The sequence below is a fragment of the Molothrus aeneus genome, chromosome 12 (assembly GCF_037042795.1).
Source record: "Molothrus aeneus isolate 106 chromosome 12, BPBGC_Maene_1.0, whole genome shotgun sequence".
Classification (NCBI taxonomy): Eukaryota; Metazoa; Chordata; class Aves; order Passeriformes; family Icteridae; genus Molothrus; species Molothrus aeneus.
The window spans coordinates 5,855,341-5,878,072 of record NC_089657.1 but is presented as its reverse complement, the minus strand read 5'-3'; the positions used below and the strand labels follow the sequence as shown (position 1 = coordinate 5,878,072).

The 22,732-nt window shown below is 48.9% G+C and overlaps 1 protein-coding gene across 1 annotated transcript in view; it reads right to left on the bottom strand.

Annotated features, from left to right (window-relative positions):
* LRIG1 (leucine rich repeats and immunoglobulin like domains 1) overlaps window positions 1-11,691 on the bottom strand; it is a 94,068-nt gene extending 82,377 nt beyond the window's left edge. Inside the window, 4 exon segments of the mRNA XM_066558350.1 lie at window positions 11,154-11,367; window positions 11,370-11,446; window positions 11,448-11,592; window positions 11,595-11,691. Coding sequence (XP_066414447.1) covers window positions 11,154-11,367; window positions 11,370-11,446; window positions 11,448-11,592; window positions 11,595-11,691 — 533 coding nt within the window.
* Window positions 11,692-22,732: the final 11,041 nt, after the last annotated feature.

Below are 22,732 nucleotides of genomic sequence, written 5' to 3'. Positions count from 1 at the left end.
GACCTGTAAGTCTGTGCTGAATTCCTCTTCTTTTAACCATGCATCTCACCAACAAAGCAACATTCATTAACACAGCCCCAAGTGTTCAGCTGCCACCTCATCCTCCCCCAAGAGAGTGGATTTGTGTTTTTTGACTTAAAAAAAACAATCTGTGACAAACCTAAATGGCTTAATGGTGCACAGCCCTTTTCCCAGCAAGCCCCATGCCAGCATTATGACTTGCAGTGCTTCAAGCCCTGCCTTTCAGCTATTCCCAGCTGGAGAGAGAAGCAAACAAAGTAAACAGCAGGACACAGAGCCTGGGCAGCCTGAGCACACCATGCTTATCACACACAGAGGGATGCAGCACAGCCCCAGTGTCCCTGCCAGCTGAGAGGACAGCTCAGGCCCTTGTGAAGCAGACCACAAAGTGGTAACACTTGAGACAAGTGCTAGGAACCACGAGAGAAAAGCTGTGGTAAACAGCCAGGGCTGTGATGTGGCATCTCCCAAGGATGCTGCCCAGCTGCATGGCTCTGCCTTCTCCCCACAGGGGCTGTAAATCCCACACCCCTGAGTGGACAGCAAGGGAAGGAGCAGTCTGAGGGATACAGACAGCCAGGGCCATTCCTTCTCATCCACAGCTGACAGCTCCATGCCCAGCAGAAAATGTGAAGGCATTTTCTTCCTGGAAATTCTACTTCAAAAGGAGCAGCACATCACCAAAATCAATCCCTGGTTGTTGCTGTGGCAGTCACAAGAGCTTGCTGCTTTGCCTGAGATGCTTCCTCCACTGCACTGGTGACAGCCCTTTAGACACAGAGGAATCCATGCTGGTCCCCAAAGAGGCCAGGATTTGGGTGCTCTCGGTGAACAGGCATCGATCCCCTGTTCACAGGAACAATGCAAGGGCTAACCCAGCACCAAATCCTCTGCTCCTGGCTGTGGGTATCAGATAACAAACACCAGCACCATTCCAGCCACACTCTGAACACCTCCCCAAGCAAGCTGATAACAGGGGTAAGCACAGCCCTGTCTCCCAGCTGGAACTCTGTCACCCACTGGTCCTGCAGGGATGGTTAAACAGCACTGCTCTCTTCCACAGAGATTGATTTCTCATACACGATAATCTCACACTGCTTCCCTTCCCTCAGTGAGGATACAGCCTGCTGCCCATGGGAGAGGCAGAAATTCCAAATTTGAGTTCTCCCCTTAAAGTGAAGTTGGCCAACAGCATCAAAAGCTCTGGGGGAAGAGCTTTCCTTTCTCAGGAAACCTGGGTAAAGAGCAGTACCTGCCTCAGAGAGATTATTGCAGCAGGGAGGAGCAAATCCAGCTGTTGTTTGAAGTAGACAGTGCAAGCCTAACACATCCTGTTAGACCTGTACAGGTTTCTGTCCAAGGAATTAACTCAAAGACCAGCACATGTCTCTGCTGGTAGGGTCAGCAAGGATGAATCCAGAGCTCCTGGAAGAGCTTCAGCTCACCAAGGAGCCAGAAGCCAAGCACCTTGACTGGGGAGCTGGACTCAGCCTCACAGAAAGCAACAGCAGGAAAAACTGAGACCTGCAGGACCTGAAGGAGTCCCACTGCATCCCTGTGGGATGAGGGACAGGCTGCCAGCTCCCTGTCCAGCAGGTCAAGCAGGTGACAATTCTGGATAAAAGTGCTCAGAAATCAGGGTGAAGCCTCTGCAGACCTCCTCCCAAACCAGAGAACTTCTCCTTGCCCACTCACACAGCAAAGGTGGAGTCTGCCTAGGCACCCATTCTAATATTATTTTCTAACCTGTTGTAACAGAAGAAGTTTATTTATCCACTCTTATGAACAGTCATTCAAACCCTTTTATTTAATCAACCTTAACAGCTTTTGGGTGGTCACCACCTCAATAAAAAAAAAAGCTGGAAAGTGGGAGAGGAGATACACAAGGTTTATAACCATGTGAAAAAAAGATGGAACAACTCTCACAAATCCTTCCAATTCAGAGAAGTCAAAAAACCCAAACTATCCTTTATTTACTGATTTATATGCAAAATGCATGCACTACTCCAAAAGAATCCAAAGGTGTTCAAAAGCCAGGAATTCTGACTTGGATTACTTGTTCAAGGAGGAAAAAGAATGAACAGAGTTGTTTATAGACCAACAGACAGGAACAGCACAAAAATACACTTAGCAAAGAAAAAGCACAAACTATTATGACACCTTTCAAAATAAAACATCACACGGTTTGTTTAAGTCTCCTAAAACAGGAGAAGCCTCCCCACATTGCCAAAACAAATTAAATACAAGTGTGGATGTGACTCTGCTGCAGTTCAGGAGGGGACAAAGGTTTGCAGTGAGTTACATGGACTAACAGAGCATGGGATGCTCTCAGCAGTTCACAGCTGCCCTGTGTCACAGCACTGGCATTTCTGCCCATTTCTGCCTCTGCCTCCACCAGGCAGAGGAACTGGGCATGAGAGAAGTAGAACATCCAGGATCAACACACACCTCCTCACCCTCTGCAAGTGACAGAGGGGTCATTGCCAACACAATCCTTCCATACCCGTCCATTTTCTCATTCCCTGAGGCTGCAAAGTCTCCTGAGAGAGGGAGAAATAAATCCATGGCTCCATGCACCTTCCACTCCATCTCAAAGCAACCACCTTGTGCTGGGAAACAGCCAAATTCAGGCTGCCTGCCCATGGACTGCTGCAGAAGGGCTCATCCTGTCCAGACTGCTAGAAGACATTGTTTAAACCTATGCTAAAGTTTCTGGTACTTTTGCACAGCTCTGAAAGCTGGGTGGATGGCAGAGCCACAGCAGAAAGGCAGCAAAGGGTGCCTGGGGCTGCTCCCCAGGCAGCAGCAGAGCTCCAGGCTCCCCTGCACACAGCACAGGAGGAGAGGCACCACTGTTTGGACAACTGGAACACATTTAGGGGGCAATTTTTCACAGGGCCTCCAGCCAGGCCGTTTCCTACAATTGCTGTTTTATTACCCAGGACACAATCCACAGACCAGAGGCTTTCCCCCTGCCCAGATCTCCCACCACCCCACTCCTAGATGGACATACACCCACTCACCACACCCCAGCAGAGCACCTACACACACAGGACACCTCCAGCACTGCATCCACAAACACAGCTGCAATCAACACCCACCAAGGGAATATCTCCCACCAATTCAGCCCAAACCTGTCACCTCCAAGCAAATTTCTCCCACCAATGCAGCCCCAGTCCCCATCTGCACTGGGGAGCAGCCCAGCACTGCCACACAGGCTGCACGTCCTGCCCTGCTGGACAGCCAGCACTTTTTAAGAGTATTTTTTAGATAACAAAGAAAACTTGTGTTTATATTGGCATGCAGCAGGCTAAAACACACTCTAAGTGAAGCTGTAAAACAGCCTGAACATCAGCTAGGCAAAGTGTATTTGGAATTTGCAGGTCAGTTTTTTGGAGAGAGGCTTATGGGTAGCTGTTGTTGATGGTCAGTTCTCCAGAGCAGAGGAGCATTCACAGCATTGAAAGACAACAGGGTTCTACCCTGGAAAGTGCCCATCCCAAAATCACAGGCTTTGGGCAACCAGAGAAACACTTCAGTGGTGAGGATGAATCCCTGTCCCTGTGTGTGGGGGCAAGTGGGAAGCAGCACTGCCCAGACTTGGCATTCTGAATTTCTCATTTCCTCATTGCACCTGAGGGTTTGTCTGCCTTCCTATAGGGAGGAAAAAAACCCCATAAAAATTGGAGGAGGTGGTCTAGGAAAAAGCTTTTCACTTCAAGATTTCACAGCCAAATTGCCACAGAATTCAGGAGGGTGTGTTCTCTAAAGTGAAAGGATTCCTCTACACCTTCTGCAGTAGGATTTACAAGAATTACATTTAAGACTGAACCTCTGCCAATTTAAAAAAATAATGAGACTGCCCCAACAGGTCCAAAAAAAGACCCCAAAGGAAAATTCACACACGTTACTGCCCCATTATAAGCAGCAACATCAACACTACCCAAACCCTGCCTCCCACCCTGGAAAGAAGGGAAAAAAAAAGACAAATTCTCCTGCACATAAAACCATAAAACTTTCATCTCCAGAACAAAGTTTTAGGCAGATAATGCATTTTCAAATGCAACTTATGTACAACATTTTAAGAATCTGTAGCCCTATATCAAATTGTTCAATTGTTAAGTCTCCTACACTTTTCCTCCTGAAATTTATACAGTGCCACTGTGGGAAGCTACAAAACTGCCATGGCAGGTGCAAACAACCAACCATTCTGTCTGCACATCCAGCATGGTTAATAAAAGCTACACTGATGGCTGCAGTTTGAGGCCTGTCCTTCAATTCTTACTCAAAGTGAAAATGGAACCACGTGAACCAAGTGAACCCTGCTCCTGGAATTGGACATGACATGTCATCAGGTCTTGAGAGGTGTCCCCAAAATAGCAGGGCCTGCTTCTAGCCATCTCCAAAATTATATGGTTGTGGCCTGAGAAACAACGTGCTGAAAACATAATGAGGGAGTGTAACATATTACATGTGTTGTGGTCCTGCTCTGAAGCCAGAGGAGGCTGGGGCTGTAGGACTTGGGCTGCAGCACAGGACTTGGTTAACTATTAATGGATGACTCAGCTACAACAATAATAGGTATTTCATGTGGTGCATTAGCACAACGGCACCCTGGTCCTTGACTTAGGCCGCTGTCCATGCTACAAAAAAAAATACATTATTTAATAGCTGGACGTAGCAGGAAACAGGTATTTTTCCAGGGTGTGCAGGAAGAAGCCCTTTGTTTCATCCTGCACACCCTGGAGCCTCACACTCTGCTTCTTTCTTCACAGGCCACTAAAAACCAGCAAGGGAGAGCTGTCAGGGGGTGCCCAGGTTTTTTATGAAACCACAATCCAGACCAAGGTGCTTTATTTATTTACTGTTATTCACCAAAGCTAAATTCTATGTTAAATCACTCCCTCACCCTGCATGAGGTGCTAATTCCTGCTCAGCCCAGGTCCTGCAGAGCTGCTCAACCTGAAGCCCGGATTTTCCACAGATGGCTCTCCCAAGCAACATCAGTCTAAATTATCTGTGCTGCATTCATCCACATGACCCCATCCAGCTCCATGCTGCAAGACAGGGGAGTCACACTAGGTGATTAGGTTAGCAGCACAAAATGATCGTGTTAAAAGCTGATGAGCTGAGCTAACTCAATCCAAGGTGTCTGGCAGGGCAGCCAACGAGATCAATTAAAAGCCCTGCAGCCCTAATTGAGAGTTTCTGGGTGCGGCTAACATACCAGCCAGGGCCAATACACAAATCAGGGCCAATACACAAACCCTGAGCAGAGCTGGCTACTGAGGAAGGAGAGTCATCATCCCAATTTGCAGCCACTCGAACTTCAAGACAAAACCTGAGCCCCTCTGGGATGGATGAAAGCGCTCAGGAGCCAAAGGCAGGCACTGCTTGGGCATGCCCAGGGTGGCACTCAGCAGCTCCCAGCTGCCCTGCAGTGGGAGATGCTCCTCTATTCATGAGCCCAGGTGCGAGCACACTCACAAGGGCATTTCAGGGACAGTTCTTGGGGGATTTGCCTCAACATGAAACCACCTTGAGCCCTTGCAGCAGGCTCTTGTGAAGCTGCAGTCTGGGACCATCCTTCCAATGCTCTGGGACTTGTCTGCACCAGGTGAGGCTCACACACCAAATAAAGCTCCACTTCCAAAAACTTCTACATCTGCCCAAATCCCCATCAGAGCCAGGACTCCAGCAACAGCTTAAGCAGGAAGGTGAAATCTCACCCATGCTCGAGGAAGCGTTTAAGTACCTGAAGTGCTTTGTTGAAGTGTCTGGGGTCCCAAACGTATTAGTTTACCACTTTTAGGTTCTTGATGCCAACAAGTAAAGGGATAATAAGACAATCAACCTCACATTTGCTCCTTGAATTACAAGCAGGAAATCCTGCAAAGCTCAGCCACCCCCAAACCTTACATCCAGAAGACTGTAGAACACTTTGCACAAGCAAAGAAAAAAAATATTAAGCTGTACCTAACACATAATAGTTGATTTTTCTAGAGAACACTTGATAGTGTGGGTTTTTTTGGGTTTTTTTTTTTTTCTACTGCCTACTGAGACGCTGCTTCCCCTGTCCTGGGAATTTTCCCTCTGCAGCTCCTCCTCCCCCAGCTCCCAGACCATCCATTCTCCCCTTTTCAAACTGCACCCATTGTAAATGGCACTGAATATTAACACAGCCCATTGAGCACTTGCTTCTTTTGTATGGGACCCCTGCGTTTCAAATTGCAGTCACTGCAGAGAGGAGAAGTCTCAAAGCGATTAAATGCCGTGAAGTTTCTCAAAAGGAGAGAGGAATATGCAGAGGAGGTCCTAAAGCTTTTCACTAGAAGCCAGGGACTTCTGCAGAGCCAGAAGGGCTTCTAAAGTGGAGGTATTTTTTCCTTTTTTATCAGTCTCGTATTTACTTTTAATCCTAGTCCGATGAGCCCATTTCTGCCCCGGCCGTGGCTCAGTGTGGGATGGAGATGAGAAGCTCAGACAGCAGATGCAGAGTGCTTGTGTTAACTGCTGCCCTGCTGTAGGAACTGATAAATAAATACTGCGGCATGCTGAGGGTGGTCAGCGAATCCACCGACACATGTTCGCACAGGAAGGGTGGATTTACTCGCAGGCACATGTATTTATTTGTGCTTAAGCAGCCGGCCCGGAGAGGCTCTGCTGTTCCCCACCAGGGCAGGCACTGCAATGCTGAGGGTGCAGAGCCATCCTGCAGCCCTGGGACTGTCCCGAGCAGGGTCACTGGCAAGGACAGAGCTCCAGGAGCCACCAGAGCTGTGTGGCACTGCAATGCTGAGGGTGCAGAGCCATCCTGCAGCCCTGGGACTGTCCCGAGCAGGGTCACTGGCAAGGACAGAGCTCCAGGAGCCACCAGAGCTGTGTGGCACTGCAAGCCATGCAGGAGTTCTTTCACAAGCACCTCCAGCTCCCAGCACTGTCCCACCTGAGCAGGAAAACCTCCCTGGAGCACCACCCAGCAGGGTGTTTGGGTGGCCAGAGGCACCAGGCACCTGCACCAGGGCACATCCCTCTCCCAAGGCATCCTCCAAACCCCCCGGGCAGCCGGCACTCGCTGAGAGCTGCACAGCTGCAGGGGCAGGAGCCCAGGGTGACCATGACTTAATCTTTGTTCCATTATTTCAGCAGGCCTGGAAACAGGACGTGCAGGAGAGGTACTGCCAGCAGCACTCCCCCCTCTCAGCAGGAGAGTCCCCCACACCTCCTCCTCCAGCATCTGCAGGAGCAGACTTACGCCAGAGCCCGAGAGCGAGTAATGCCCTTTTCAAAAAAAAAAAAAAATAAAATTAAAAATCCCACACAACCAGCATCAGCAGAGCCCCTTACCAAGCAAGCAAAGCTACCCTAACATATGAAAGCAAAGCTACAGGACCTGACACCCAGTTTAGCAAGAAACTTACAGGTAATTTTGAGCACAAACATTAATTTTCACTGAACAAAAATCTTTGTGTGTATGCACTTGAGCCCAGAAAGAGACTGCTCCCGACTCCTACTTCAAATGCACTTCCAGACCCTGAAACCACTGACAGGCACCCACAGGACTTTAAAAAGCATTCAGACACTTTGCCCTGATCTCTCCGGAGAGCAGCAGCACCGTGCAAAGAGCCAACAAGCACGCAGCTGGTGCCTCGGGGCAACTCATCCATACAGCCAAACCCTGGAGCCTTCCTGGGAAACAGAGGGCAGCTCTTAGCCCAGCTCTCCTGGGGACCTGGGGGTGCTGCCTTCTCCCAGGCATGCCAGGCACATGCACACTGACCCAGAGGCAGAAGGGTCCATGCACAGATGGTCAATATCCCCCAAAATATCCCTTAGTCATTCGGGTCAAAAAATGAACAATACTTCTGCCTAAAATAAAAACTTTCTTTGCTGCAGACCACGCTAGCAATGAATTAGCTATCCAGCCATGGCCTCACTGTCCCTAAATCTTCTCACCAAAAGCTGTACCTAAAATACTGTTGCTTTTCTTTTACTGTTGCTTATCACTAAATAGAAAAGGAAAAAACCCTCAGTCATACCGATGCCTAAAGGAAATACCTCTTCTGTCACTCCTCAAAAATCAAGATGCATGGAGAGACAGAAGCAGAGGATGCAGGGGATGTGCCACATCACCAACACTGCTGGAGCCCTGGCTTTTTGGGTGCATGAAGCATTCTGTACTTAAGCTTAGCCCTAAACTTGATGCCACATGTAAGACTCTACTGTAAAAACAAACTTCAGACTTAAACACCACAAGACACTAAAGCACCTCCAAAGGGAGGCACTGCAAAGGAGCTCCGTGCACCCTTCCCAGGACCAGGAACCCTTCCCAGCTGCAGCTGGGTGCTGCTGCGAGGACGGGATGGGTCATGGCAGTGTTGCAACGTGCCCTGTGCAGCAAGTCAAGAACACTTATATAACTGCTACACAGTGCTGAGCTGCCTGTTGCTTTTAAGGAAGAAAAAAAAAAATCAAAAACAACCCTGAAAAACATCCATGCTACACTACATTAAATGTGAGCCACTGCATCCCCTCTGTGTACCAGCTATTCCTTCTGAAAGCTTGGGAGAAAAATGACAACTCCGAGCTCTGCTGCCAGCAGAGAAACAACAATAGTTTCAAAAAGTGCTTTTCCTCGGTACTGATAGTCCTGTTGACAAAATACGCGGCGTGATTAAGTCTGTTCCAGAAGCCTCCCCGGCTGCCGAGCCGCATTTCCAAGCCGACAAACAAAAGCTTTATCTCCAACACGCTGAAAACCGACTCCAAGCACTGCCCCGGCATTGTGGCACTCGTTAGGAATAAAGATAAACTGCTAAGCAGGGATTGTTCAATAGAGCCTTAATGAAGTTAAAGCACTGCCACCAGAGTCATTGGAAGCTGGGGTTTATCTCGTCTCCTATTAGCGATCGAACATGCCCCAGCTTATCACGGCGGGGAGCGAACAGCTCCGGCGGGACCCAGCCTGCCCAGCAGGGACGGAGATGGGGATGCGCAGCTCCAATATCGCCTGGCTCTCCCAAATTTATGGCAGGAGAACCCGCACCCCCTGGGCTGCACTCCTGCATCAGCCATGCAGCACTGCGGACCGTCACATTTGCCTTCTTTTTCTTTAAAAAAAAAATCCAAAAAGAAACAGAGATACTCGCACAGAGGTAACTTTTCGCTAGCACATGGTGCTTTTATAGAGAGAATTAAACCAGTAAAGTGAGTTATCAACCCTCTGCACAAAAAATGAACATTTACGATCCCACTAAACCTGAAAAACATGCTTCATCCTTGTGCTTCTAAACTGAAATAGGTAATTGTAAGTAATTTTTAATAATTAGAAACAATATTATTCTAAAAACAAAAGTACTTGCAATAGCTTCAACGTTGTCTTTTTACACGAACTATGGAGAGGAAAAAAGCCTTAATGTTGTATTTTCAAATACAACAGCCGTCATTTAACCAACTCTTGGTTAGTTTCACTATTAATCGTGCAAATCGTATTCTACGTGTCTAAAAGATCAACAGCCCAGGAGTCCAGAGCAGAAGATTTATACGTGCTCTTACTTCACCAATAAAATTTGAACTGAACAAAAGACACTCCAAAACCTGTTCCATTTGAAAAAGACACTCCTGAGTATTAGCACTCCGGAATAAAACACCTCACAATAAATTTGTTCTGTCTGGGTTATTAACGCCCTTCCTTGCCCAAACAAAGATACACTGTCCTATTTTAAGAGGTGCATGGGAATCCTGGAATTATTAAAAGCTCGCTCTGAAAGGTGAGGAAAGATCCTTCAGAGCAACAGGTGAATGGGATGAGTCAGGGCTTTAATGCAGAGGTCACACGTTCCTCTCAATACGAGACACGGTAATTTAATGTAAAACAATGCGTTTCTAAATGCAGCTAAAAGTGAGTACCACCAGGAGAACCCGACAAACCTCTAATAATTCTTTTCAATAAGGAGCTGGATGATCTCCAGCAACACTTCAGTGACCGTCCTCTTTCCTGGCCGGGCTTAGGAGTATCTATTACAACCAGGGGTTTCAGAGATTCGGTAATTTATGAATCTGTTCAAACAGCAGAAAGGCCCCGCAACAGAAGCGCTGTTTCCCTGTCCCTTTCTGGATACTGATTTCCCGAAGTTAACTAACAGTTCAGGGCACTTTTTAACAAGTTTGTGAGCGCACACAGATACTCTCAGTCCTCCTGGACTGTTAAACCACTCGAGCTGTCAATGCTGAGCACGCTTTTCCCCCGAATCTCCTGAGCATCAAGTGTCCGATGTTTTATTTCGGTTTCCACGAGCAGCGGTCACACAACGCGCTGCGCTTCCCGGGAAATGGCAGAGACACCGTCCTGCACTTGGACACGAACCTGAGCACTTTACAACACCTTTCCGGGGATAAAAAAACATCTCAGGGTGCCGCAGCAAGCACCAGGTGCGGGGCTCTGAGCTCACTGCCGCCCAGGACACACGATACAGCGCAGCTGAATGACTTCGCTACACAGCGAGCACAGAGGGAGCGCAGCCAGCCGCGGCTGGAAAACACCTGGGTTTTACCGAAACTCCCCAGAAGCCCTCGACCGCCTTTCTTTCCCCGAATTTCCCAGCCTAAAAAGTTGGCAGCGTTAAAAGCCAGCATTAAGAGAGCGGGCGCGGGCGCGGCGCTGGGGTCCGGATTGGGGCGCGCCCCGCTCCGCAGCCCCGGGACGGCGCGGACGGGCGGACGGACGGACAGATGGACGATGCCCTAATAAGGATTCGGAAGCCCAAGCTGGCCGTTATCTCCAGCAGATCCCATCGCTAAGAGACCAAACCCGCTCCCGGCTCCCTTTCCTCCGGGACACCGGAGGCCAACCCTGAAAAGACCGAGGTACGGGCAGCCGCAGCTTTCCACCCGGGACCAGCACCGCACCGCCGCCTCCATCTCCCCCATCCCCGGGCCCGTGGGTGCCACAGGGGACACCGGACCACGGGACAAATTCCGCACCGCGCAGCACAGTTGTTTAAGTGAAGCTTAACCCGGGGTTTCGCGGGGATTTCTGTTTAAAGTTCTCCTGCCTTGACAACAAGCCAGAGAGCGCTGGTTTGGCTGCCCGAACCCCCCGCCCCGTTCCCGCGGGTGCCCCCGGTACTCACACGTGCCGCGGCCAGCGGGGCAGGTCCCGGGGCAGGGCGGGCAGTGCCAGCCCGCCGCAGCTCAGCGTGTCCCCGCCGCAGGCGCAGCCCGCGGGGCAGCCGGCGGCGGCCGAGCGCAGCAGCCCCAGCAGCAGCAGCGCCGCCGCCGCCCGTGACGGCAGCGCCATTTTGTATCCGGCACCGGGCAACGTCCGCGGCGAGAGGAGGCGACGGGAGCGCTCAGCGCCGCTCCGCCGCCCGCAGCATCGCCTCGGCCGCCGGCCCCGCGGGGCGCTACGGCGCCGGCATCCACCGGGCACTGCCGGGCGGGTCAAATCCGTGTCCCCGCCGCGGGAAGCGCCGCCTGCTGCTGTTGCTGCTCCTCCTCCTGCCGCTCCGCGCCGCACGGCTCGGGCTCGGCGGGCGCCGGCCGGTCCCGGTGCCCTCCCGCGGGGTCGCAGCCGCCGCCGCTGCCGCCCGGCCCGAGCGCCGCTCGCCGCGGACCCACGTTGGCGACACCGCAACATGTAGCCGCGCCGCCCCCCGCGCGCCCGCCCATTGGCTGCCGGGCGGCCCCCGCCGCGCCGCCATTGGCCAGGAGTCCCCCCCTCCGCGGCGCCGCGCCGTCCCACTGGTACTCGCGGCCTGTCAATCACGCGCGGCGGGGCCCGCCCCCCTTTCCCACTCCAGGTGTGAACGCGGGCGGCCGCCCCCCCCCAGCGCTGCCGCTCTTAAAGGGGCCGCGCCCCGAGCTCCCGAACCCTCCCTGCCGTAAATCCCGACAATTCCGGGAACATCCGGGCCTGGGGGCATCCCTGCACCCCGGACTGTCCTTCTCGGCACGCCACGAAGCGGCCGGAGGGGCTGCACTCCTCAGGGACACGCGTGGCAGGAGCGGGTCAGTCCTTGACGCGTGCTCCAGAGCGCACCTGAGCGCGGCTGCGGGTCCCAAATGTGCCCGTAGAGGGGGAGCCCAGCACGGGGCCGATGGCGAGGGCACCGAGCCTGACCCACCGGGGCTGCCCCCGGAGCATCGCGGGCACGGCTCATTTCGGAGCATCCCTGCGCCCCCAGGACCGCAGCGAGAGGCGCTCCCGAGCTCCCTGGGGAGCATCCAAGTGCCCGGGTCAGGTTTGGATGTGGCCCAGCACAGCATTCAGGGAAGGAAGCTCTCGGAGTGCTCAGCGCACCCACGGCCGGCGGGATTGTGATTTAACCCCTTACAGCAGGAGTTACGTGGGGAGAATGGGATATTTTAGATATCACAGGGGAATCCTCCTTCTACTACCTTTAATTAAATTTGCAACTTTCCAGTGCAGATCCCTCCTGCGTGCAGGGACAGAGCCGTATTTCCTTCCTGTGACAGAACGGGGCATTGCACTGCAGGATGCTCCAACCCTGCTGCTCATCTCTTCCCCAAAAAAACCCAGGGCAATGGCATTTCAGGCTGTTCAGAGTGGGAACTAAGCTGTACAAACTCACGAAACTCATGAAAGCTGGATTGCTGTCACCTAGAGAGTAGGTTCAGCTGAGCAAAGTAAACAGGTATGATGGTGAATTTGCTGCTATCCCAACCAAAGAAACTCCATTTAGCCCACAGGTTGTGAAAAAGTCCCGTGTCAAAGCCTCAGTGTCTTTTCCCCATGCAGGACGTGGAGTTTTGGCAGCTCCATGAGTATGATGAGGAGGATGAAGGCACAGCTGTTCTCCATACCCATGAGTAAGAACCAGCAGCAAGAAAAGGCAGCACACTGGAGCCTTATCAACAACTGACAGGAGAGGAAGGCAGGTGACAAGCCAGCCTTTAGAGTGATGAGCAGTTTAGCTTTTGAATGCCTGGGCTTCAGCATTCCTGCCTGTAGTCCCAAAACTGAGCAAAAAATCTTGCAAGGTCTTTCTCGACAATCAGCATCAGTGCTCACAGTGATGAAATGCTGCCTTGATGGTGTGAGGGAAAGTGTGAGAGGAAACACATTTTTGGGAAGCTGTCACTCTGGGTGAGGACATTCTCACCCCCTGCCTGTTCTCCTTTTCTTCTAGATTTCTTACATATTGGTCAATGGAACCATGAATTGTATTTGACACAATGCACAGGGATTTTTTAGCTTCTCAGCCAGGTGCCTGACACAGACAGCAGTCAAGTCTTCTGCTGGACCCAAAAGCACTTTTATGGAGAGGATTTCTCCTGCTCAGTAGGGATGGTATCATAGAAATAAAGAGACCTTTTGCTACTTTTAAAGTGTTCTCAGATTTGACAACCAGGCTTTTTAATTAACTTCAGCAATTCATGTCAATATTTTTCAATATTAGGGCAAGAGGGTAAGTATGGGGTTTCCCATGGGGAGAGAGAGAGATCCAAAATCTTTAGATAACCTTAACAAAACAGAAAGCTAGAAGCAAATCTGCTGGAACCTGGGTCCAATCACCTCAGATGTGCACAAGATATCCTTGCACAGAGAAAAGGGCAGCTGGGAGGAAATGAGGCTCTTCCCAGTTGTGCTCTCCCTCATGCCCAAGTCAATGCCTGTGCTGGAGCCTGTGTGCAGCATGGAGGATGTTTCTTCCTCAAACCTTATTAAATCTAATTAAATAGGTTATAAAGGTATTTATGAAAACAAATTTTAAAATGGCAAAGGCATGCCAACACGGAAGATACTTCTAATTCTGCCGGTGTCTTTTTGTGGATTTGGAGTTGGTTCAGAAGTGCACACTTGGAAGGTAATTGCTGACAGCATGCAGAATCCATCAAGCTATAATTAACACTCTACTATTATTCTAATTGCCTCACTCAAGCTTCTGTGTTTTTTAATTGTAGAGCAATTTGCCAATAGAGAATTTAATTGCAATACATATTTTATACATTTTGGGACAAAGTACCATTATTTCCACTTCAGCAAAAATGTTCCTCAGTTTTTAATAGTTTGCTTTATTCCTTTCTGGAATTTTTCAGAGGTTTTTGTCCCTCCTATACAGGAATTTGATTGCAACCTCTTGTGAAATTAGCAATGATATAATATCCAGGAGTGCCTGGAGGCTTCAGTTTGGTTCATGACTCTATTAAGCTAGGAACTGTACATACATGTATCAGACACAGCCCTGAGGAGCTTGAAATCTAAACAGAGAAGACAAACTGAGGTGAGAACAGAAGCATTATCCTGCTTTACAGCTGGGGAAGCAGCCCCAGATGATTCACCTGGGGTGACCCCACACTCCTGGGGCACTGCCAGGAACTCACACGAGCCCCAGGCTCAGGGCACCCTTCATCTTCAACATGAGCTGAGTTTCTGTCTCCTGGTTCCTGCAGAAGTATCTCTCTCTCTCTGGTTTGATTTGCAAGCTAGACCTGCCAATTAACTTCTAACCACCCAGGATCTACAGCTGCTTTTCACAGATGTCTTGGCTTTCAGAGCATTGAGGAGGAGCCCTGGGGATTGCAGTAGGTGTCACACTGCATGGGCAGCAATGGCAATGCTGTCAGGCTTTGGGAAGGATCCATTTGACTTCTCCTGGGGCAGGCTGAAGGTTGGGGACAGCAAAATAAAAACGGGTGGACCTTTGCTCTTTTTGACCATCCTTGCATCTGACATCTTTCATTCACTCCTCCATTTACTTCTATTTTCAGGGCTACAAATCCATCTGTAACAACATTTGTCTTCTTCTAATAACTTTCATATGGCTTTACACCCAACACCAGTGGTGTTGAGGTTTGCAAAATGACTGCTGCCATGGCTTCAGTCCCTTGTATTGTCAACGTGGGTGCACTGAGGTTCCAGTCAATATTATCATCGTGATGTCGAATGCTTTAAAAGTTTTCAGCAGGTATAACAGAGTCAGAGTGATTATTCAGCACAGCAACAGTCACATTAACACACCTCTAGCAGTGGCCTTTGGTATTAGCTGCTCATGATTTGGCTCCTGCCATCCCAGTTGCAAGAGATGGTTTCTCTAGTGTGACCAGATCAACCACAGCATCAGCATTCCAGAGGTTTATTAGCTGTTCTGGTTACACCAGACCTGCAAGGACAATTCTATGGCTTGTTGCCACCCAAAGCTGGTGTCTGGTCTCTCTTGGATGCCAACCCCCGTCCTCAGAGCTTGTTTTGTTGGTACAACCTGCAAGCTGCATGACGTGATGCACAAGTGCCTGGGAGCAATGACTGGTGATAACATCACTCCTCACTGCTGAAATGGGGGAAGCCAATTCAGCTGAGCAGGAGGCAGAATATGACAGTGAGAATTAAAGGAAGAGATGATCAAGTGAAGCTTCAGCACAGGGTCACTAACAGTGCTGACATGAAAGTTTACCTTGGCCTCAAACTCTGAAATTTACCTTGCAATGACACAGAAACCTTTTCTTCTCTGGAAATTAGAGGCTGGTGCTTGAACTCTGGTCCTCCAGGAACACAAAGTCTTTGATCAACAGCAGATCATGCTTGCTTAATGTGAAAGTTCACTCGAGTAGCTGCTGTCATTTCATTTTTTCACAGGCAATGAGTTAAATTGCTTTCTCAGCCCAGGACTGACACAGGCAGTTAGTAAAAAATGGTGCAAATAAGTAGATCCAATTATCCACATCCAAATTCTGTCACAACTTTGCCACCTCTGATTCCTTTTTATCCCATACTGAAGGACTTTTCATAAAAACTGTGGTATAAGTGTGTGTGTATTTATCTCATCTTTCTAAAAGCAAAATAGCATGAGAGCAGTTTCTTGTCAAGACAAAAGGGAGAGAGAAAGAGACAGCACTAGAATATTGCCTGCCATTTGGATGGGCAAAATACATGATAAAAGTGAGGGTTTGAATGTAAACCTGTAGTACTCAAACCTGGAAATTACACTTAAAAGCTTTTCTTTTTTTTTTTTTTTGGTAGACAAGGCAATGGACTGAGTCCAAGTGCAGGAAGAAAGCTGGTAGACCTGAAGTCTGAGCACTGTCTGCTTGGATCACACATTTCAGCACAACATTACACTAATCCTGCTTGAACTCCAAAACCCAGAGGTTTCCCCAAGCCCAGGGAAAGGTTTGGCCCCATGTGTGAGCTGGCAGGGTTTGGGCTTTGCTCTTCAGATCTGGGCTTGGACTCAGATCCGTGCCAAGCCTCCAACAGCAAGAGCAGAGCTGTTCTCAGCAGTGTTTATGCCATGAGGAGCTCTATTAGCTGGCATAATAACCATAATTACATGGTGCAACTTCTGCTCCTTGCTCTCACCTCTAGGCTGAGAGAGAGGCATGAAGTTCCTGCAGCCACAGAGGAATGTGTTGGATGAAAAGATACAAGTGGAGCAAGGAAGACTGGAATCCTGCTGCAGATAAAATTGGAGTCACCTGCCCCTGCTTAAAGAAAAATAGAAAAGAAAATTAGAAATTTTGTTGGAGGAGTTTAATACCTTTCAGATAGGGATGCTTTAATCAGGACTAATTATTCATACTGGATAAGTCTCTAGAAAGGGCTGGGGAGCCATGTGCAGCTGAAAAACAGTAGATGCTTTATTTTACTGTGAGCTCTTGCCTCTGTGTAAGGGGAAAAATGAGCTTGAACGAACAATCTTGAGAGTAGTGGGCTCCAAAGGGTTTCCAGAGTAAAGTTTGTATTTCCTTGCTGATGGCTGTTGACTTGACTTCCATGGCAAAAAAGAGGGAACTCACCGTGCCCCAAAACAACCCTGACCTCTCTGTGGGCTCAGATAAGGAAAAGCCCACATGGAGTAAATGCAGGGTGCCTGCTGGAAAAAAAAAAAAAAACACTACCAAGCTGAGTAGTTATGTTAATAATTAATAAACATTTAAATCTAGAATTAATAAACATATTTATTTAATAGCTCACTGTCCAGTCTTTCTTGTGCAGCTGAAGGGCACCATCAGCAGGGGTGGTCTCTGCCTGGCAGGGTTTCCAAGGCAAGCTCAGCTGAGGGTTGCACAAGTTGGGGCTGTTCTCAGAGGTCCAGATCCCATATAACAATCAAAGGAAGATGATTGCAGAATGTCCACAGCAGCCAGGCTCTGGAAGCATCTGGCAAGCAAGCACTGCCTTTACAGGTCAGAGCTAGTTTTTCCCAACTTGTGTCCTTGATCTTTATCCATACTGAAAGTGGGGCAAGATACCTTGTGACAACTTTTATTGGGACTCAATTACTGCCTCTGTGATTACTCTGGGCTGTTACTACCAAACTGTCTTTTGTTGCTTCATCTGGCTGGAAGATATTAAGATTTGTCCACTGCTTCATCATACTTTGATCCCTTGTTTAGGAAAGAAATCTGTTTCCTTGCTTGAGTGCCTCATTCTTGGCTAGGGATTGAACTGCAGGCTGATATTTCTGTTTGGCCCTTGAAGCCAGCTATTAACCACACTTCTCATCCTGCTGGTACCACCCAGGAGTGCATCAATACTGCAATACAAATGGCACAGCATCATTATGGGAAGAACAAAATATGTGGCAGGGCCCTGCTGTGGCTTAGAGGCTCCGAGAAGAATCTCTCAAAATATCTTAGACATCTGCCATGTGTAAAATCTCATGATTGTTCTTCAAATTCTTCTGTGGATACATCAGCCTCTCCTCCACTCCTCTCTTGGTGTCCCTGTGCCAGCACATGTGTTCTTACCAGCAGCCTGTGACACAAGGCTTGTTTTCTTCCACAGTTATTCTATTTGTTCAGTACCTGAGGGATGATCCTCTGATTTGAGGCACCCTAAATCACTCCCATAGTGCAACAGTTGGGATGCCATGAAGGATTATGACTTCATGTGGGAATAAGGAAGAGCAGATGAATGCTTAGTAGACACAGATCCCAGCTTATGCCAGCACCATAACTAATTAGAAACAGGGGAAGCAATGGATGGAAAATGTCTCAAACTTCTCTCAGAGCCTGCCGTGGCACATGAATGAGTCTCTGGCAATACCACACCATCATGCAGTAGCTGGACAGCTTTGTCCACAGCTCAGTGATGGATGTTTGGGATTTGTGCATCAGCTCAGTGTGTGACACCCATTTCTCAGCACACGCCTGCATCTCCCACAAGATGTGAGTGACCACGGGGAGCTCCAGGGATGCAGAACAACTGTTTCCATTGTATCCCATGAGGATTGCATTCCTTTGGCCTTAAGGATGCTGCTCCCAGCAGCTCTGCAGAAAGGCACACTGTGATGAAGAGCTCCCACAGAAATAATGAGACTGAATCCCCTACCAGCCTGTGATCTGAGGAAGCACTGTGTGAAGAGGCACAAGCTGCCACCCAAATTTAAAGAAGAAAATACCCTCAAAACTGAAACACTCCAGCAGGATGTGATTTGTCTCTGGGTTAGAAGAAACTACATAGAACTATTAGTCTCACCTCTGCTACTCCAGAGAGGAACTGAATTTAGCTAGGATTTCTTTTGTTCTTTAGCTTTATGCTTTTCTGCAGGAGACCTCCATTACTCCCTTCCATCCCACTTGGCCAAAGCCTCTCTGTTCTGGTTACCCTGGACAATATTTTCTTTTGGATGATCGAAAATCAGACCCCTTGAAGGCCAGGGCAGACCAACCAACCCCCTCTGCTCCTCACAGAGCTACAGCAGCATCATCTGCTCCTGGGGCACTGAGAGGGAGCTCCCCCTGAACACAGCTTAGGGGACAAGCAACGTCCAACAGAACCCCCAGGCAAGAAGGTGTAAGAAAAAAACCAAAAAACACCATTCTTACCTTCCACTTACCCCCTTGTGATGAGGTTTTTGCAGTCCCTGACTCCAGCTAGTAACAAAGCAGTAAATAGCCACGTACCTGTGTACAGGCTTGGTGAGAAGAAAAAGGGGAAGCTGAACTCCATCCCTTCTCCATCACCACCATCTGATACTGCACAAGCCCTTAGCTACACAAACCATCCCTCTGAACCAGGGCTGGCTGCAGCAGAGGTGATTTGTGCTGTCTCCAATATTTATGGGGTGCAGGGTGTGTTTGCTTGGGTCCCTGGACGAGCTACACCTGTGGGGAGAAAAAACAGCTGTGGGCTATAACCTCCCAGGCACCACCTGCACTGCCCCAAGCCTTTATCCTTCCAGGGAGCCCTGAGGCTGAAGTGGCAGGTGGTGCCTTTTTTTTCTTCTATTTTCTGGCTATTTTGCCAGAAATACCAGAGCTATGCTTCAGGTGGCTTCTTGTTTTTAGCCCTTGGACTTGTCATTTTTTGGGGAGAATGGAATGCATCTGGGGCGTGCTGGATATTTTTGAGTGCATGGTGAATGAAGCCTTGTGATACTTGGAATATCTGTCATGGTCCCAAGCTACAACACGAGGGCTAAGTGAAAGAGATTTCCTTCTCTTGTTAAATGCTATTTTATCAAGTGCTATCTTGTTTTTGGCTGTTTACCTCCAGTTTGACTAATTATTGCTGAATGGCATTGTCTGAAGTGGTGTCTCTGTGTGAGGTGTTTCCTTGGGACTTCAGCTGCCTTCTGTGCAGAGCCCACACTTGGATGTGGTTAGGAGGGATTGCTGGTTCTAGAGTGGGAGCATTTTCAGATTGGTTCCATCAGGACTGATGGTTTTCTTTGGCTGAGGGCCTTGAGGCTTGGGCAGTAGTTGTCCCAGATGTCTTCCTCTGGCAGAGAGCAGGGCAGGCAGGAGCTGTGTGTGTCTGTGTGTGTGTACCACAGTGATTGTAGGCAGCGCTGAGCATCACCTGGCTCGTGTCTGAGGTACCCAGGTTGTGTAGGCTGGCACAGCTTCCTTACACGTGGCAGCCTCCAGGTGACTGAATCCTCCCACAGACCATCCACAATTTGTTCAGGCTGGCTCTCTGCACTAACGCAAGGCATTGGAAAGAGCCATTAATCACAGCGAGGGTCGGCGCTGCTGAGCGCACCTGGAGGCTGCAGCCCCGGGTCTGAGCAATCTGCAGGGCTCTGACACTGCCTGGGAGCTTTTCCCATTACATCACTGCTGGGGCCAGCACAAAGGCTATCTGGGTTGCTCAAGGAAGTGTGTTGTGGAAAACAATTCTACTTTGATGACTGATCCAGGCATTTATTTAGGTAAAGCTGAAGCAGTTGTATTGGCTCATTTGATCTGTGCTGTTAATGGGAGACAACTCAGTGCATGCTTTTGTTGTGCTTGCTCTTGCTTGCAGAAGTTGTTGAGAATTTTTTTTATGAACAGAACTGTCTATCCCTTCACATGGCAATCATGCCAGTGTCACAACCTGAATTATCACTCAAATTTTCCACATGGGATTTTTTCCAAAATCTGGCTCAGAAGAATTTGCCCAGGTTTAAGGAAGTCACTGAACATGATACTGAAAACCTAGAAAAGCATCTGATTGTTACAAGAAAATAAAAGACAGGATGCAGCATGTGTAGGCATGGGGTGAAAATATAACAGTATCTTGATTTCTAGAAGCATGCTTTGCTTTTACAGCAGGAATGTGTCAGTAGCCCCTTGTGTCCTTTTGCAGCATGGTTCCTTGAGAGAGAAGGAAATCTGTTCCATGAATCACACTGATCTCTGGGGCTGTGGCTGGAGCACCTTGCAAAATACTTACTTTTTTTTTTAACATTCATTCTCTGTTAACATTTCTCACATGTTAGTGGCTGTTATTAAAGGTTTGATAAATGGCTTGAATGAAAGACTTGCAGAAATGGCCAAGTGACCCCTTTGAAATTTTGTTTGTTCTCTATCTAGATATTAGTTAAGTAAAATAAACTGACCTTCCAAAAAAAGAAAAACCAAAAAAAACCAAGTGGGTCTTTTAACAATGTAATATACGAAAATAAAAGGTGAAACTTGGTGGGAGAAGCTGACAACTGGATGTTTTGCTTTTCTCAGGTTTATATCATATGGTAAAACATGGTGTTACTGCAGGATTTTTCTGTGTCATAGGAGTTTTGTCCTGTTTTAAATCTCTTCTAAGGGTTGATGTTTCTCCCCCTCAAAGCTGTGGGAGAGGAAGGGGTTTTCAGCTCCTTATTTTAGAGAAATTCTCAAAATTCTCCTCGTTTTGGAGAAAGACCACTGTAAATGACAAGGCATAACTGGTTGAAATTGCAAGAGAACACAATGAGGACAAATCTCCTCCACCCTTCATTAAGGTAAATCACAGGAAATAAATCTTTCCTCTCAGCCTGGTCTTTGAAAGTCTCAGCAGGATTTGTCCATCACTGTTTCTTGCAGAAAAAGCTAGTTCTGGTCCAGCTCTGCACTCACAGGTCCACCAGCACTGCCAGGGCAGCTCCAATGGGAAGGGGCTCTGTTCCTTCTCTTTCTGCAACAGCTCAAGCAAGCAGTGGGCACTGAAGGCTTTCAGAGTTTCCAAAAGCCAGGAGGGCAGCCCAGGGCACAGCTCCAGCCAGCACTCCCTTGAATGCCTCTCCTAAAACCCTGCCCACCCTAGTGGGGAGGATCATAAACGGGGGCTCAGGACAGCTGGAAGTCATGACTTTGGGATAATATGGGGTGTGCAGAGTTGCACTGTGGTGGTCTTGATCCAGACTGAGTGTCAGCTCCTAAGGGTGCTGACAGAGCCCATGCTGAGAGTCCCCTCCACAGTGTCCCTCATCAGAGCAGCCCTTCTCATCCTCTGCTAGATCATTTGTCTGCTCTATGGGCTCCAGGAACGGCGCATCACCGTCTCTTCCCAGTTCTTGCAATTAATTTCCATAAACGTTATGGGGTGTGTCTATTTAATTTATTTACTTATTTATTTATTCAGAAGGGGTTTTTACATAGCTTCAACGTGACCTCAGAAGCCTGCTGCAGCGTGAGGCTGAAGGAGGGCAGAGCTGTGTGCGTGCCTGGTATTGCCTGCATGCACCAGACCCTGCAGCTACTCATTCCTTCTGGTGCAGGCAGCTGAGAGCGTGACAATAGCACTTGGATTTCATCCCATTTCCTCCCCCTTAAACCTGAGCGTTGTCTTCCAGGTGTTACAGACGTTTTTGAAGTCAAAACACTTGCCAGCTCCAATTAAACTTGTGGTTTGCAGACAAATTGGGAGCCGGCCGGAGAGGAAGCTGGCGGGAGAGCAGCTTTGTGCAGGGTTCCAGGACAGCTGAACTTCCAAAAATTCTGTAGAAATACTCATCAGGGCAGAGATGAGACCATAGTGATCTGCCTCTGGTAAGAGAGGTATAAATGCACAGCTGCATAGTCTGCAGTGAGGGACCTGCTGTGCTTGGGTAGGGAGAGCTCCTGTTAGAGGTTAAAAATTGGAGAATTCAGATTTCATTTGTCCACCTCGTGGTCCCAAAGCCCAGGCTCAGTGCCACCTCTCTGGCTGTCCTGCTAGGACACCAGGGGCTGGGAACAGATTCTGCATGGGCATGGTCTGCTGATGGTTTTTTACAATGAGAGTGGTGAAACACTGGCACAGGTTGACAGAGAGGCGGTGGATACACCATCCTTGGAAACGTCCAAGGTCAGGTTGGGCAGGACTCTGAGCAGCCAGATCTGGTTGAAGATGTCCTTGCTTGTTGCAGGGGGGTTGGACTACATGGACTTTAAAGTTCCCTTCTAACCCAAACTATTTTGTGATTTTTTTTTTTTTGGGGGGGGAGGGGGTGGGGAAGGGGTGGTAACCTCTACATTTTCCTTCTTCCTTTTCTATTTTGGCTGCTACAACCTCCAATTC